This window comes from Pholcus phalangioides, unplaced genomic scaffold, assembly GCF_987345545.1.
Source record: "Pholcus phalangioides strain wild (caught in Gottingen) unplaced genomic scaffold, Ppha-v1.0 ptg000005l_1, whole genome shotgun sequence".
NCBI classification, from domain to species: Eukaryota; Metazoa; Arthropoda; class Arachnida; order Araneae; family Pholcidae; genus Pholcus; species Pholcus phalangioides.
In genome coordinates this window covers 4,887,065-4,904,866 of record NW_028301598.1, presented here as the reverse complement: position 1 = coordinate 4,904,866, position 17,802 = coordinate 4,887,065, and the positions used below count along the sequence as shown (strand labels likewise).

Below are 17,802 nucleotides of genomic sequence, written 5' to 3'. Positions count from 1 at the left end.
ATATTCAAATTCAAATTCAAATTTCCTTTATTTAAGATTTTTAAACACAGTTACAAAACATTTAGGGGCTAAGCAAGCTTGTGAGCCCACAAAACAATATCCGATACATATCTGTCGGCATAAATAATAACGAGAGAAAAAAATAAAGAAAAAAAACCACACATACATATAACACCAAGAAATAAGTGGCAACAGGAATGGAATTGATAAACAAAACAAATTAGGCATTTAGCAGCGTATGCAAGATAAAAGAAGGTTACATTACAATATCAAACAGATAATTTAAATCTTCTTGAGTTAACAACCAAGATTTTAAATTGACAAAAAAAGATGTACATGAAGATAGTTCTTTTATTAACTGAGGAAGTAAATTAAATATTTTGGGAGCTAAATAAAGGAAAAAATTTTGGAAACGCGTTTTATGTGGCCTTGGTACCTGTATAGTATGACGTCTAAATTGCATTCCAGACTTATGTAATTTCAGATTGAGATGGCCACTTCTTTTATAAAACATTTTTAAACTTTTATAAACGTACAAATGTTGCAGAGGGAGTAGCTTTAATTGATTGAAAAGTGGAAATGTATGCGTGAGTCTATTTTTACTCAGAATGATACGGATGAAGGACTTCTGTGTGACAAAAAGTGAAGAAAGATTGCTGAAGTATGTCCCACCCCAACATGTAATGCCGTAACTCAATCTAGATTCTACTAACGCAAAATAAAGAAGTTTTGAAATGGATTGGGAACATTTATTCCTGATAAAATAAAATTTCCTAATGTTCCGATTTAATTCTACACTCAAATAATTAATATGTGTTTTCCAGGATAGGGATAGTTTTGAATCTAAAAAAATCCCTAAATACTTAAAGGTGTCTACTCTGTTTACAACTGTGCACATACAATCCGAGATACAGCCATCTGCCACACTATGATATTTTAGGACACCAAAATCATCGAAAGTACCAGAACCAAATAACATATATTTAGTTTTATCTGTATTTAATTTTAAATTATTATTTCTAAACCAGATATTTATTGAGTTAAGATCATTTTGCATGTTATTCCTCAAGTTGATTGAAGAGCTTTCAGAGTAACAAAGAGCTGAATCATCAGCAAAAGCAGTGATTTTTCCTTTCAAATTAAAGTTACACAGGTCATTTATGTATATTAGGAATAAAACAGGTCCAAGTACTGATCCTTGAGGTATACCAGATGTAATTTGTCTTTTAGAAATCAAAACGGAATTTACTTTCACACTTTGAACTCTGTTAGTAAGATATATTTTGAAAAATTTAAGTGGCAAACTCCGAATTCCAGCATATTCTAGTTTGGTTAGAAGAATACTATGATTCACGGTATCAAAAGCTTTGCTGATATCTAAAAATAATGACGCTACTTTACAATTATTGTTATCTGCTATATACACTTTTGAAAGAAAATTAACAAGAGCGTCCTCTGTACTTTTTGCCTTTCTGAATCCAAATTGGTTCTCACTAAAAAAATTAATGCTGTCAAGAAATTTAATTATTCTGGATTTAATTATTTTTTCTATGACCTTTGAGAAGACATAGTAAAGAAATCGGTCTGTAATTATTAACATTCTTTTTGTCCCCTTTCTTGTGTATTGGAGAAGCAATTGCAAGTTTCAGACACTCTGGAAATTCGCCAGTGATAAAACTTAAATTAAAAATAAACGATAAGACATCACTTACATATGGTGCAATGCACTTCAATGTTATGGAATTAATTTTGTCAAATCCTGGCGATTTTTTGGAGTGTAAAGAATTTATTATACTCAATACTTCATGACTATCCGCAGGGTATATAAAAAAAGGATTTCTCAAAAAATTTAAATTTGAACAATTTAATGAGTTACAATTATTAGGAAGATCATTGTTACAAAAATTAGAAAAAAAGTCATTAAAACATTCATCAATATCAATTGGATTCGTTATTTCACCAGTTGTTTCAGTAAAAACCGTGTCAATGCTGCTATATTTATCCTCACCAATTAATTTGTTAATTAAATTCCATTGAGATTTTGAATCACCGTTTGCTTGAATAAATGCTGCAGTATAATAGTCATTCTTATTTTGTTTTATCTCATTGTTTAACATATTTCTAAATGTCTTGAAATTATATCGTAGCTCAATATCAAACGGTTTCTTTTTAATTTCTTTCAATAATCTATGTTTAATTCTAATTTTTTCATAAATGTTTTTCGTAATCCAGGGTTTTCTTATTCTTTTATTATACTTTACTCTAGTAGAAGCATCAACACAATTCCTAATTAAATCCAAGAAAGTATTCATTGCAGAGTTTGCAGATTCACAACTGTAAACAGTATCCCACGTAACCATTTTTACAAGATCAATCAATTGATTTTTATCAAGATAGGTAAAGCACCTTGTTTCACAATTTGAGTCATTGCTGTCATGATCTGTTTCCAAATAAAATAAAGCCATTTTATGATCAGTTATGCACAAATCGAGAAGTGCAGCTTTTTTTTAATTTAAATTTCTGGATCTACAAAAAATATGATCTATGCAAGTTGACGTTTCATCGGTTTTTCTAGTTGGAGAATTAATTAACGATTCAAATCCAGATCTTGACATAAAATTCACATAAGAAAAAATATTTAAGTCTTCAGATCTTAAAATATCAATGTTTAAGTCACCGATGAAATACATATCTTTATCTCGTTTATAATCAAGCAAATAATTCATTTCGTTTATGAATGTGTCAATAGAATACATGTGATACCTATAAATGCTTAATAAAATAAATTTGTATTTCCCGTAAGTGCAATCAACCAACAGCGAATCAACACATGTCATCTTATTTAAATGCAACTTATTAAAAATTATACTTTCAGAAAAAAATAGTGCTATACCACCAGAGCGATTTATGTTTCCACATTTAAATAAACTTTTGTACCCATGTATCTTGTAAAACGAAGTTTCTCGTTGATGAACACTCGCTGTTGCTCTGAGAAGGCGCCATGGATGTCTTTCGCCGTCAAACGCATTTTTCGTGATGCGGTAATGTAGGCATCTCGTATGTCCCGTGAACGGAATTGTGCCACGATTTTGTCAGGTTGTTGGTCACCGTAGTTTCTGATCCGGTGCGCGACATCAATGTCCATCTCCGATACCTCAAGTCCAGCTTTCTGTCCGATCGTGGATACGATAGTCTTCACATTTTCATCTTTCGTGCGTGGAATTCCAGAAATCTCTACATTCCGATTCCGGCAATACTGTGACAGGTCATTTAGTTGGCACATCAAGTCACTTACTTGAACTTCCAGCGATGCCTGATTCCGAGAAAGGGATTCTTGTTTTGAACGTATTTCATCGGTTGACACTTGCAATTCGTGTATTTGACCCCGGTAGATCTCAATTGACTCCTTCATTTCTTCCAGCTTTTGCAAGTTGTCTTTGATCTCCTTCAAAATCTCCATCTTGAAAGCCGCAAACATTGATTCCAATCTCGAAAATATCGCACTTTCAAAAGACCTGCAGAAATCACACATCCATGTATTTTTCCGCGAAGCCGCTTGCTTTAGAGTGCCGGTAATGTCAGTGCATACGAAATGGAAACCTCGACCACAGTTTCCCGCGTAAACCGTTATTATCATTGTACTCAATCCCTAATAACTGATCAAGTGACCAATCTAATGCTATTCTAGAACCTCTCGATCAACATCGAGCTGTTGCATCGTCGACCTGAAAACATAACATAAAAAGACACACTGCATAGAATAAATGTTAACAATTAACAGCAATGTAGCTCTTCAAGTGTAATAAGTAGAGCCCGGATTACATGCATTTGCATATTTTGGCCTTTTTTAGCATTAACGCATATAGATGCATAAAATCGAAGACTTTTCAGAATAAGTGCATGTTTTTGAAAGTTTACTTCAGCGTAGTCTCACTTTTTTATAATCTTTCAAATAAATATTGCCAATAATACAGTAAAACCTCTCTTTTGCGGCCGTAAAAGAGGGTTGTCCGTTAAGAGAGAGAGGGGTTTCCACTGTTTCTCTCTCCTGGAAATTAATACATTACACTAAAACACCCTGCACACATAAAGACAAGTATATAATTTCTTTCAATGACATCGGGGCGTTGTATCAGTATCCTAATCAAAGAGAGGAATATAATAATCCTTTACAATGCATTGCGTGTGCACGCCCCCCCCCAGTGGGGGGGGGGGCGGCATTACAGAAATCATCAAAAAGATGCCGAAGCGAGAGCGCGGGTCCCTTTTGTACTCCTTTGTGTATTCCGGGAGAGTTATATTCACTTTCGGCACGGATCCTATGCAGTTAGGGGAGAGCGAGCTAGGATCACAAGAAGCCGCCCTCATCCAAAAAGCTCGCTCTTTGATCAAAGGGGGGCTTTTATCGATCGAAACCGGAGCGCTCAATTCCGAAACCTTCAATCTCTCAGACCCCGTCACTGATGTCGCCTCGAAACAGTCCGTACATTGAAGCGATGATCCGCTCTCATATGACAGGTATTGTAAAAACTTATTTTTCAATTAAATAATGTATTATTTAAATTAAAGATATGCGACTATGTTTAAGAGGTCTCATACCTTATAACATGGTAAAAACTATGTTTCTAGTAGAAATATTATTAAAAATACCACTAGACCATTAATTTATTTCAAATTTTTTTTACACATATTTTTGATCGTACATGATATCTTATATCAGTATAAAGTTTTACACATCTCTAATACTTAATTTTTTACAAATTTTTGAAAAAAAATGCATTAAAAACATTTAATTGGCATATAATTGAATAAAAATCATTCAAAATAAAGAAAAATGTTCAGTTCGTGAAATGGAGCGAAAGATTGAGATTTCATTGACTCAATCTCATTTAGAATTAAATTTTAAATTTTGAAATTTAAAAAAAATTAAATGATGAGTCAATGAAATCTCAATCTTTTGCATCATTTCGCGAACTGAACATTGTCCTTTATATTCATAAATTGAATAAATTTTTATTCAATTACATTGATGTCATGCTATTTTATCATGCACGCGTAAGCTGTTTTTAATGCATTTTTTTGAAAATTTGCAAAAACTTTAATATCAGAGATATGTGAAACTTTTTATACTGGCGTTAGATAGTATGTATAATCAAAAATATGTATGAAATATTTGAAATAAATCAATGGTTAAGTAGTATTTTTAATGATACCTCTAATAGAACATAGTTTTTCACCATGTTAAAAGGTACGAGACCCCCTTAAAACGTCATTTTGGAAGAAAATATGTATCTTTTTTTATTTTTTTTTATTTTATGGCAGCCCAATTTCTTGTGATTCCGAAGCAGGCCTTATTTTTTATTCATATGATGCTTAGAACCGAATTCATGCCCATTTTAGTGTTGCGTTTTTACATCAAGTTATCTGTGAATGAAAACTTCAACGCGTTTTACGAAGAATGCTGGTTTTTTTTTTTTTTTATTCTTTTTTTTTTGGCATTTTACTTGAGTTTGAAACATGTTTTCTAAAAATCTATTAATTGTGTCACTATAGAATTGCAATGTGGTATTCTGTCACGTGTTGTTGAGTTTATGAACCAAAATCTAAGGTTTATCAAATGTATTTGTCTGACTACACGTTTTATACACGATATATAGATTGAAATTTCAAAAAATTCACAACAACGCCAACTGATTTGGGTGTAACTTATGAGCATACCATACATTACTTTAAGTTTCAGTTCATAGCCTGTATCATCATTACCTGAATATGCTGTGAAAATAACAAAACATTTCAGTCATAAAATATTTTGACAATAGTGCTTTGAATATTACATAAATTTTGCTTAAAATATGACGTAAAAATGACTTTTCCTAGAAAATGGCATTATGTAGTCAAAAATATTGTTTTCAACATTTTGAGACACTTTCTATCAAAAATTTTTTATTAAAATTCACTCCAGTGTAATTTTATTCAAAGTGCCAAAAAAGGTAGTCAGATATCTTAATACTCTGTATTAGGACAATTTAAGATTAATTAATCAATTTTATTACGATAATTTTAAAAATTCTCGAATAATTCAACAACTTACTTGGCTAATATGTGAATAAATTTTTTGACTAATTCATAATTACTTCATAAATGAATTACAAAGATTGATTAAGCAAGAGCATTTTATGCCAATTATGTATATATAAAAATGGTGCCTTTCTTATATCATCATTTTATTTTGGATAGCTTCTCGATTTACCACAACATGTTTATCGTATCTCTTTCTAAAAGTGTTATTATAACAAACATCAAGCAGTTAAAATAAATGAAAAAATTGGTAAATTTTTGAAGTAGAAGGGTGTACCGCAGGGATCAGTTCTAGGGCCAATGCTTTTCCTTATTGGCATCAACGATTTTTGCAAACTAAATGGAAAATTAATATCTTTCGCAGATGATACAGTTCACACGATACAGTTCTTTATGTAGAAAACATGGAAACAGCAAGATCATTAAGAAGAAATGTATAATACCTTTTCACAATAAATACAGTAGAACTTGGTTAATTCGAATTTTTGGATAATTCGAACATTTACGAACTCCCCTTCAGTTTTGTTTCTAATTTAAATTTCTATCTGACGTCAAAATTCCTTGTTTAAGTCCAACTTTTTTTTAATATTTTGGATAATTCGAAATTGGAGTTTTCCTCCAACTTCGAAACCATGATTTTTGTATGAAAAATCCTACTAGAAGCCAGACTTTGCTTTTCTCGATCAAGTTGTTATATTTGTGTTCAGGTGGAAAAATGGTCTTAATGTTCTAAAGGTCTAAAATGGTCTTAATGTAATAAGTCACACTTTTTAAAATTTCCACGAGGGAAAATTTTGCAAAAATGTGATACTGTGGCTTTTTGACTTATTGCAATTTGCCTCCGTTAATTCCTCATAAAACGAAATTTTGTCTCCTTCCAAAATTTTGAAGAGCGAGACGCAGAATGCGAACAACTCAATTTTTTGGGAAAAGTGACTTGTCACATTTTCCATCTGATTTCAAAATTTAAAGAAAATTTAAAGTTTGAAATTCTGTTTTTCTCTATTCTTTTTTAGTAATTTAATGCTCATTTTAACATTGTTCAGCTGGAATGAATCGGGAATGTGTACCACTTAATACCGATAATGCTTTTTAACCTATAAATCAAAGTGTAACATTCAAAAAAATCTGAATTTATTTTCTTTTATCGTCAATTTACTTGATAGCATAAGAATAATAAGCAAAATTTGGGCAACAGTTTCATAACGGATGATCATGAAGTGTTTCCGTAAATCGGGCTTTGAACACGGTTATGAAATTTGGCAGTTAATGCTGATTACAGAACAGTGGAATAATGTAGCTGACATCGATTATTATAAATTATTAAAATTCGGGAGGCATTTTCGCAACTGATAAAATTTTAGTATTTAATAGCAAATTATCTTATTTTGCTTAAGTTGAAATTTATAGTCATTTCACAGATTCAGGAATAACTAATTGGATAATTCGAACCTTTTCCAGTGATTTTAGACTTCGAATTAACCAAGTTCGACTGCAGTTGACTAAGTAAAAACCGACAGTAGATGTGTGTGTCCCTTTTGTTTACAGGCGATTCCCGTTTTAACGAATACTGTTATAGTGAAAATCTCGTTTTAACGAAAATTTTTCCAACCCCCCCCCCCCAGAAAAATGTACATAGGAACAATGTAAAAACCTGGAATTCCTTCAGAGCGAAATTTCGTTATAACTAAGTGATTTCTCTGCGGTCTCTTGGAGTTCGTTATAACGGGATTAGACTTTATTTTTACGAATTTTTGTGCCTTTGTTATCAATTTTTCTTATGTTCTTTGTAACGTGCTCTGCTCAATTAAAAAAAAAACATAAATAACATTTTGATCCGTGAGGTCGAACAACGATGTCAAAAGCTGTAATAGGAAATGGAGTTAGGCGCACATTTCATATCAACAAATAAACGTACAACGACACCGTTACTCATTATTAGGTCTAGTAAGTACCAGTCGCTTCGGCATCCTACACATTGCCGATAAAGGATCAAGTGCTGATAGTACATTGCAAACAGAACTGGCATGGCACGAACATTCGAAGGGCGGAGTGACCGCCACTTCGGTTAAATTCTTCAAGGGGGAGGAGGGTCGTGTTTCGTTCTACTTTCGACATTATTTTGTGTGCAATATATATATATGTGTCTATATTCAATTAATTTTTCTTTACACCCTAAGAAACACCCAACTTTATAAAGTCTGCCCATCTTTGGAGCACTCGTGACTTGTGACCGGTAAAGCTACCACTACGTGAACCAAAGACTTAGTACCGGCATGAAATATCCTCGATTCCAGCCTATAGTTTAGTGTTTCTCAAAGTTTGCGTCACGGCTCATAAAGGCGTCGCAGTGAGCAGTAGATACAGATATGTGCCTATTCAACTATGAAGTGGTTCTTTTCGGGACTATCGTGAAGAGCCGTGGGTGGCAAAAGTTTAAGAACTACTGTCATAATTTTTAGTCCAATGACTTACTGATTAGGTGGGCAGCCAGTCAACTGAAACGATAAGGTCAGACGCTTGGTTTGAAGCCTTTTCTGTGAGTTCCAAGCTTTGTCGACAGGTGCTGAATGCCACTGGAAAATGCTGTTTTGAACAATAAGTGTTGCTCAAATTTTCCATTATGGAAACTGGCATGATACCGGGCACTTTGGTGGCCAATTTTATTGTTTTCTTAGAGAATTGGAGCTTTGTACAACTTTCATGGGAGAGTGGTGCCTAGAGACCTTATTGGCAAATTAAAAACTCTTAAATGTTCAAAATCTTTTCATTTATAAGAAGAATGTTTCAGAATGCATTTCTTGCGTAACTGTGGTGCAAATGTTTTTCATTGATTATACCCTAAGCTGACAAGGTTCGGTCGAGTGAAAGTGACCTGTCTCCGGAAGTCTTCAACTTTCAGGTCATGCAAAGAAAGCATAAATATTTCCGAAACATCCAAAACCTAAGCCATCACATTGCCTCTGGACAAGATTTCGTCGGATGCGAGCTATCCCTGTTCTGATCATACTCAGTACGTGCTTGACACATCCATGGTCAGTCATAATACCCCCCGTCTAATTGAACTTGATGACAACCTGATATATAACTAAACATTAGAAAATAACTTTGCTTAATTCAGGTTTTCCTGCTTTGTGGAGCGTCATATCTACATGTTTCAGATGACCCTCTCCACCTCCATGCCACCGGCTTCATTTATTTTTGGATACATGCGCAGTACTCACGTAGCCTCTTACTCCGACTTGCGAATCAGACGGCACAACAACTGTTGGAACTTCGTAACGGTATTTATGTGAAGGTTATCCCCAAATGTACGCACACTTAAATATGTGAATTTGTTTTCTTCTGTCGTAGCAATGCAGTTTGGCGATAGAAACCATGAAAACGAATGATCTCTTCGCATCGATACTCATAGAAAAATTAACTGCAGTCAAAAGGGACCAAGACTTGAGGGAATCCGTCGAAGCACAAATGAAAGTAATTATCTAATTTCTTATCAATCATATTACTTGATAATTATCACTAAAATAGTCATTCCCTAGGCATCATAATCTGGCATTTCGAAGGCAAATCAATGAAAAATATTGCTCTGTATCATTCCAATTTCAATTACAGTGAAACCTCGCTACGACGATACTCAGTATAACGATAAATTCCCCCTACCACGATATTTTTCAAGTCTTGTTTGGAAATGTCTATTCTCTAATGTTAAACTGTAGCCTCTCGATAAAACAAATAATCCCTTTAACAACGCTATTTTTTCTTGGTCCACATGGGATACCGTTGTATCGAGGTTTCACTGTATAATGTACTAACAAAGTGAGTCGGTAAATGGCCACTACTACATCTTGGCTACATGGGCGGATACTGAGGAGGGGCTGCCCCCCCCCCACCAGCAGCGTCAAAAGTGGGAGTCGTCTGATCTAATGTATATGTATGAATTGACGACATCATCGTGCCCCCCCCCCGACTTTCAAGTCTATCTTCGCCTATGCTTGTCTAGCAATAGTAGTGGTCAGTTAATAATGACCACTACTACTGCAAGACGTTATCCCGAATGCTATGAGGATCCCCTTCCCTTGGTTGATTAATGAGCTGGAGACATAGTATATGACATCGTTCATGCATTGAATGAGAAATGCTTGTTGATATGAACTCAAAGCGACCATATTACGCATTATGTAGCCAAATCATGGTTTTATGACATTCCTGGAGATGTGAGGCGAATGTATTCTACTGAATGAGAAATTTGAAAAATAATCGAGAATATTACTTTTCCTTTTAAATAATGGAAAAATATTAATTTTGTTTTTATCACGAAATATAATTCATTTTTCATTGCTTGAAACATTAAAGCAAAGTAGTTTTTGGCACTATACCCTTATCAATGACAACTTTAAATTTAAAGAATATTCTTGAGAGGTTTCGGTTGTGGTTATATTAGAAGCTTTGCAATAAAGGTTTCTGCTACCTTCAAAGAGTATAATAATCAAATCTTTCAAAATGAGATTAGTATTTAGAAGTTCAAAGCAGAAAATAGTCAAAATTAATTGACGGAGGAAGGAATTACAATTACCTTAATTACCTTCATTCTAAGATAGGGAACTGTGTGTGTGTTATTTTCTTTAATGGACACATATTAAAAATTCTGAATCACTATTTCTTTTCAAGCTGTTCAGTTCAGATATATTGATATTATTTTCCTGTTTTAAAAGTTTAATTATTGTCAGCTACAAACTTCAATTTCGCATTCAATTGACAGTCAATTTCTTTCTTTGGTATGTACAAGGTACTAAAACTTCTTGCTTTTGTAGCAGTTTCAGAAGACCAATCCACACTCAATAGTGTATGTTCCATTCCACCATGTAACAGCACTAATGTTTCCCGCAGACTTCCTGTAGCGTGTGGCTTTTTAAGAAGTCCTATTTTCCCCCCTCTATATTCTGTTCCAAAAAGATTCCCCTCTAACAGCATACCTTCTATGATTACCTAATGGTCGAAAAATTCTGATCCACTCATCTTTGCTCAAACCACCACCATAGAAATTTTAGAATCCAAAATACCTGAAGCATGTTGAATAACTTCTAATATCACAGCTTTTCTTTTTTTTTACGCAGCTTCGGAATGATTTTCTTTCCATTTTCAAGACTGAAGCATTTGTTAATTTCAGGGGGAAAAAATTCTTTGAAAACTATACTGGTTGTTGGTTTGGCATATTCCAATATTGCAATCCATTTCACAATAGGAAAACAAATCGTGAATTTTTCAGACATGTAACCAAAATATAGCTTAATTTAGAATGCAAGAGCTTGTTATTCATATACTATTGTAAATAATTAAGAGTCAGACTGCCCATTCAGAATAGATGTGTTTCTTTTTTGACAAAAATTTCATGTCCAATTACTTTAGATGGTGGGAAAACTCTAACAAAATATAGCTTTATTTTACTAGCATAATCAATTTACTATAAATTGTTATTCCATGAAACTCATTCCTAAACATGTAGCATTCTATAAATATTTTTAGATATTCATTCACAAGTGAAATCTTTAAGATGAAGTTATTTATTAGTATTAAGTTAAATATTATTATAGCGCCTTTTGTTGTCCAGAGAATATTCTCTATTACTCTCTACAATAAGAAATTATTACTGAGAATTTTACATCCCTAGCTCATTCTTGAAACTATTTGCTGAAGGCTCAAGTTAAATTTGTACAAAACAAGGCACAACCCTAGATGGGATATATTTCAGAGCCCCAAAAACTGGTCTGTGATAGATGAATTTTCCTTATTTTAAAACCTATGATCATTGTTCTATGAATATGGTACTATGGGTGGAAATTATTCTCTCCAACCCACTTCAGAAGAGAAGTAGTTGAAGAAGACTGCAATCAAGACCTCTCTACTGTGCCCAACAGTAAAAAAGCTTTAGCAGCTATCTCTGTTTTGAGGCAATATATTGCCCAAGTAATCAATAGGGAACTTATAAAAAAAGGCAAGAAAACAAGTTTTTCTGTCATGATCAAATTAAGTAAATTAATGTTTGCTGTTTAGAAATTGTTAGATATGGTAGTCATGAAATTTCAGAGATAAAAGTGAATTAAAACAAGAAAAGAAATAATCCTATCCAAGATTACTTTGTGCATTCTATATCTCCAAAGGATGTCACACCAAGAAGCAGTGCAGCAACATCAAGGAGAAATGTCAATACCACAGGAACTCAGACACATCCGGTGATCCAAGCGACTCGAGTATACAGGCGGAAAACCACAGATAAACCTACAAATGCTAAACCTTGTAGGAAGTACAATGTCCATCATCACAACCAGAGGACACAACGTGAATATAACCAGAAGTAAATAGTTATAGATATACTTGCATGAAAATGGCATATTGCCACCACTACTGCTTATTTTGGCATAAAATAACTGGCATGACAAAGTGCCGATAATTTTATCATATAGATGTCTGATTCTTATACTGATTCACTTTTCTCACCTCCATACAGTAAGATCACATACACGAAATGCAGATTTTGCATGAGAAATGAGGTGACACTAGTAGGATATACAATATGTGGCAGTCCAATACCATTTCAAACTCAAGTTCGGGGCAGAAACATAACTCTGGGGCAGTTCAAGAGTGTATTGAATCGAAAAGGCAGCTACAGGTAAAAATATAGTACTTGATTACTTATTTGGCACAATGTTGCTATTACTTCTTCTTTGTATCTACGTTATAAGTAACATAATGTAAAAAAAAACAAATTGCGTATTCAAACAAACATAAGCATTTATCACTGAAAGAGAATAACTAATTGCATTAAAATAAATAATGTTCATACCAAGATTTATGATTTCATTCATTTTCAAGAATTATTTCATAAATATCTATTTTTCTAACAACAATGACAAGAAGGCAGTTGAAGTTTCTCTGGTTGTAAGGCTGACGTAAATTTGAATTTCCATACGATGTTTCACTCATTCTAGTGTTAAGCATCTTCAAGAGTCAAGGATAAAGTTGAGCTCTTGTCATACTGACCGCAATGTCTGACTGGAACAAACAGTTTTTTTATGCTGACCAACTGAGAGGTGAGATTTGGTAACCAACCCAAGTGGTATACTTAACTGGTTCATTCATGCAAAACAACAAAACTGCTCCATCAAAGTTGTTTACTACATGCTTTATTATAAAATAATGCAAATATGTGCAGTACATCTTTTTACACATAAATTTCTATGACAAGCATGCTATTTACATTTTTTTTCTCATAAACATGAGGGCAAAAAATTCAACTGAAAATTCATCATACGCTTGTACAGACTTATCTAAATTGAGTTTGAGGATCTCGGACTGAATCTAGTCAAGTCCATGAAAGTGGTATCCAGTAGTTACCAGATTTTTCATTGGAATCTACATGAAACTAGAATTCATAATCTCATCTGATATACATTTAGAAAAGGTTCCCCTATGTTCAACATGTTTTTATATCATTTATATTACATTTCAATAATTAAATGGCTTGCAACAAGTAAGTGTTAGCTCAAAAGTGCTAAAAATGAAGCTAAGTCCACTTTCTCTTGATAAAGAAATAAATTTTCTTTATTTGGCACTACAGGGAAGTAACTGCTAGCAGTTAATTCCTGTGTTTCTCAATAGATAAAGCTAACACCATCGTAGCATTGAGGCTAAAAAGAGGGGCAGACTCTTTCTAGACCCAATGGAAGAAAAATGGAGCCAACCTCCCATATTGCTACTAGACTTTAAATTTTTTCATCAACACATGCATAGTTGGATAATTGTAAAAAAAAATACAGAAATGAATGCAAGATGTATGTCCTCAGTATAAGCATGATTTCAATGCCAAAATAGGTACAGTAGAGTCTCGTTTATCCAACCTCAGCTTATCTCACATTCCGTATTATCCGACATTCAACCACAAAAAAAAAAAGATCATGCACCAACTGTCGAGCCTCTCAGAATTTTACATAACGAGTTTCTGGAGTTAAGACTCTAGAAACTGCAATTAAATACATTGAGTAACAGGAAGACACCATAGAAACCGACATAATGATGCAGCAAAGAATGCAAGACTTGGCAACAAAGAAACGCCACTCGTCAGAAAAGCAGATGAGAAATTTCTTTAAATCATCACAGGACAGAACTTTTCAAGCACTGTATTTAACTTCAGAATATTCTGTAACTCTGAGTTCACCTTTTTAGTCAATTTTTTTCTATTGTTTCATTATAAAACATTGCGTAAAATTATAACATAGTTTGATGTTCAATAGACTTTTTCTTAACACCTCCCTATTATTTGACATTTTTGCTTTTCCAATGTTCTGCCGGCCTATCAAATTATTAATATCAATTAAAATTTTTATTTTGATGACTTTTTCGAAATGCAAAAAGAATAATCTTTAGTAAAGTGTGTCTATGTACACTTTTCATGTTTCTTATTTCACATATAAGACGAAAAAATTTACATATAATATCATGAGGACCATGTACAGCAAAGAATCAGCGTTGCCACGAACTGATGCAATGACAAATTGGTTACATGATGCATTTACACTGCAACAAACTTGTACAGTAACAAATTAGAACCTTGACGAATTTGCACCAAGACAAATCAACAAGCGACGAGTTGAGTGCGACCAATTTTGCCGGACACAGAAAAATACCACCTTATACATAGTTACATATTTCATCTATTTATTCCGAAATATATATATCATCTGCAATAGATGAATTAGTAAATATAAACAATGTTTCAACTTGTTCCAGTATAAAATAATGATATATCTCTTCAGCATCAAAACCCAGTACTTGGATACAGCCACTGTGGTGGTAGAGCGGTCATAATGACGGACTCGCATCGCGAGGACCCGGGTTCAAACCCCCCCCCGTCGCCATGGTGGTGGTCAGCTGAAGTTGGTTTCCTGTGGTTCCCAACTTCGAGGCGCAAATGCGAGCCGATCTCCCCATTAAAAAGTCTCGCCAGAGAGCAACAGGCCTACAACGATTAATTATTCAATCATTAACTTCACTCATAGTTAGAAAAACTGGTGACAGATGGCAGCACTACACATAACAAGCGTTACGCAGAAACAAACTTTACGACAGGTTTCACTACACGTACACACACATTCCCGCATGTACCAATTCGTTAGAGGTTCCACAAAAGGAATATGGATGAGGTACATGTGTGGTTTAGTAGTAGTAGTACTTGGATACTTTTCTTTTACAAACAAATAATGAGAAATGCATTTTAAAAAAATTCTAATCATAAAATCCTTTGAAAATTCACTTCTGGAGTAATTCCAGCAAAAGAAACAGATATAAATTATGAACACAAACGAAAATAAACTAGATTTTCATCTGTTTTTTTTTTAAGCAGCATGACTTTTCAAGTTCTTGGCTATTATAAATTAAAAATCCAATCAAACTCAAGGCACTTTTGGTCGTATGCTGTGAAACAAATTGATCCGCAGTTCTGACATGCAGCAGGACCTTGAATTCAATGCAGTAAAAGTCTGTTATAATGAGTGCAGCTTAGAACGAGTGCTTCACAAATGATTGTGACAAAACTAATGCTGAAGATAGAAAAAATATTCAGTTATAGCGAGTTAAAATTAGAAAGCTTTTGCTATGTTCCGAAAATTCGTGAAAATGACAATTTCCCTTTTTCTGCAAAACTTAAATTGAGGATGACACTTATTAACGAACGCACTCCTTGTAAGCATTACAGGCATTTGTTTCTTTATGCTATCTCACTTTACGTATTTTTGCTATAACACAATTTCTGAAAATGTTTCTAGAAAATTGCAACTCAAGATAATTTGGCCTGGAGTTTGATTTTAATATTGAAAACTGATGTGCAGGTTAAAGATTCGACGCGATTGATTCTGTTTGAATGGCAAAATCTGTTGTATTTGAGGATCTACAGTAGATGAGAGAAACATGGATAAAATGCTTAAATCCAATTCATCAAACCTTGCCAATAAATATCTCTTAGTACAAGAAATCACGAAAAAAAAAAAGAAAAAATGATCTGAATGGTATTTGCGAAAAGTATTCAGGATTCTTTGGTTTTCTACAATAGTTTTTGTAAAGACAAAGCATTCTGCTTTTCATCTGAGAGAATGTCGACTATTTCATTAAAAAGTTATCCCAAGCTCTTCAGGAGATCAACACTTACCAAAACGAGTCTATCAATTAAGAACAGTCGGAATTAAAAATTATTAATTAAATTTATCCACATATGGCATGAATTTGTGTGAATGAGTTATCTATAAGTTTAAAAAACCAATTCATCCACAAAAATTTATTTTGCTGCTGGATTTGCACTTATTTTCTTTAGTCTTCTTTAAAACCCCACATTTCCTATCTTACCCAAGTTAAATTCAACTTAGTTTATACAGGATTTTATCTCACTCAATTATTTTGTGGAATTAATTAATTTCATAAAGGGAGGGATGCCTGTACTCTGACTTACTTCTAACAGAGAATGGGCACAGAAAAATCTAATTTTTCCCTTATTGATTTGTAGGCTTTCCTATTGCATGAACGGCATGTGATTATTTTATTCAACTTCTGTTACTTCCATTGACTAAGTTACTACAATTACATCCATGGCTCATTTGACCACAACTTACAGTTTAAAGTCATTTGCAAATGACTGAGCAAATCTTGTTAAAAAAAAACTTTGGAATCAGAGGAAAAATGATAAAAAAATTCATACACTCATGGAAGTGAGCAGTTTATAATAATTAAGAATTTCAACTGTTCAGTTTGTTGGCTGAATTACATTGATAAAAAAATTCTGTACAAAAACGTTTAAAACAATTGATTGTGGCAAGACCAAAAATCCATTTTACGTCTGGAGCTCAGAGTTTATTTGTTAATATTACAAAGAAATGATCGAAAAGACATTTTAATAAAGATAACAAAGTAATCTTCAACCTAACAGAGCAGAAAATTGAAATTTGCTTATAACAAGAAGTCTGCTAAAACCGACATTTTTCTAGTGATTGTAAGCTGTCATTATAACAAACTTACTGTATATCGAGTCTGCCATCATATATATATGTCAGTCATTTTATCTAACTACATGATTGGAAGAAAAAAAATTGTATTCCAAATTGTATTGTGGATAAGCTATAACATGGGATGGAAGGGGGTAAAACATGCCCTAAACCATGTCTACCAAGTGCTGTTATGCACTCTCAATAAATTGAATTTGTAACTAGGGGTGGCAATATATACCTGAAAAAGGTCTTCAAGTGGCTTTGGACAACATTCAAAGCTGCATCTCTTTGAAAAACCTAGGTGTACATTATGTTTATATCTCTCATACTGTTTTTTTCCTTCTTATAACTGCATGTTTTTTACAACAGGTATTTCTTCAAAAGGTATAGCAATGAATTCGGAACAGACATAGTCTACGAAGAGATCTTGAATGACACTGATTTAGTACCACTTTGGGAAGACAAAGTTTTTGCTCTGGTTGAAGAAATTGAAGAATGGCAGTTGTGATTTGTTGTGCAAGACAGTGTACATATAGATTGATTGTAAATGATAAAATATTAATGTAATCTCTATTTGTACAAAACGAGTAAAAATATCATCAAAATGTTTTGCTCCAACATCAATTCCTATAATAAGAATTTCATACTACATTATAACCAGTGGTCTTCAACTCATGACCCCTCAGAATTTTGT

General features: G+C 33.4%; 2 protein-coding genes across 3 annotated transcripts; one reads left to right on the top strand and one right to left on the bottom strand.

The window, feature by feature from the left end:
- Positions 1–2,905: 2,905 nt before the first annotated feature.
- On the bottom strand, positions 2,906–3,460 carry LOC149085775 (uncharacterized). Its single transcript, XM_089232404.1, has one exon. It carries the CDS (start codon positions 3,458–3,460, stop codon positions 2,906–2,908), a length of 555 nt encoding a protein of 184 aa, XP_089088530.1.
- A 992-nt stretch (positions 3,461–4,452) lies between these two features.
- Positions 4,453–17,621, top strand: LOC149085774 (uncharacterized). 2 transcript variants are annotated; one of them, XM_089232176.1, is made up of 5 exons: positions 4,453–4,518; positions 9,433–9,555; positions 12,240–12,433; positions 12,587–12,748; positions 17,478–17,621. In XM_089232176.1, exons 2-5 carry the CDS (start codon positions 9,457–9,459, stop codon positions 17,614–17,616), a joined length of 594 nt encoding a protein of 197 aa, XP_089088302.1. In that variant the 5' UTR covers positions 4,453–4,518; positions 9,433–9,456; the 3' UTR covers positions 17,617–17,621. The 2 variants fall into 2 exon arrangements, with proteins under 2 accessions (XP_089088302.1, XP_089088303.1); XM_089232177.1 differs by lacking the exon at positions 4,453–4,518 and having other exon boundaries at positions 9,339–9,555.
- The last annotated feature ends 181 nt before the right edge of the window (positions 17,622–17,802 follow it).

Excerpts from the sequence above, each read along its gene's own strand:
- LOC149085774 (XM_089232176.1), top strand. The coding sequence starts at position 9,457 with ATGAAAACGAATGATCTCTTCGCATCGATACTCATAGAAAAATTAACT. Across the intron at positions 12,434-12,586 it reads CAACGTGAATATAACCAGAA|TAAGATCACATACACGAAAT; the intron begins GTAAATAGTTAT and ends ACCTCCATACAG. Across the intron at positions 12,749-17,477 it reads AATCGAAAAGGCAGCTACAG|GTATTTCTTCAAAAGGTATA; the intron begins GTAAAAATATAG and ends TTTTTACAACAG.
- LOC149085775 (XM_089232404.1), bottom strand. The coding sequence starts at position 3,460 with ATGGAGATTTTGAAGGAGATCAAAGACAACTTGCAAAAGCTGGAAGAA.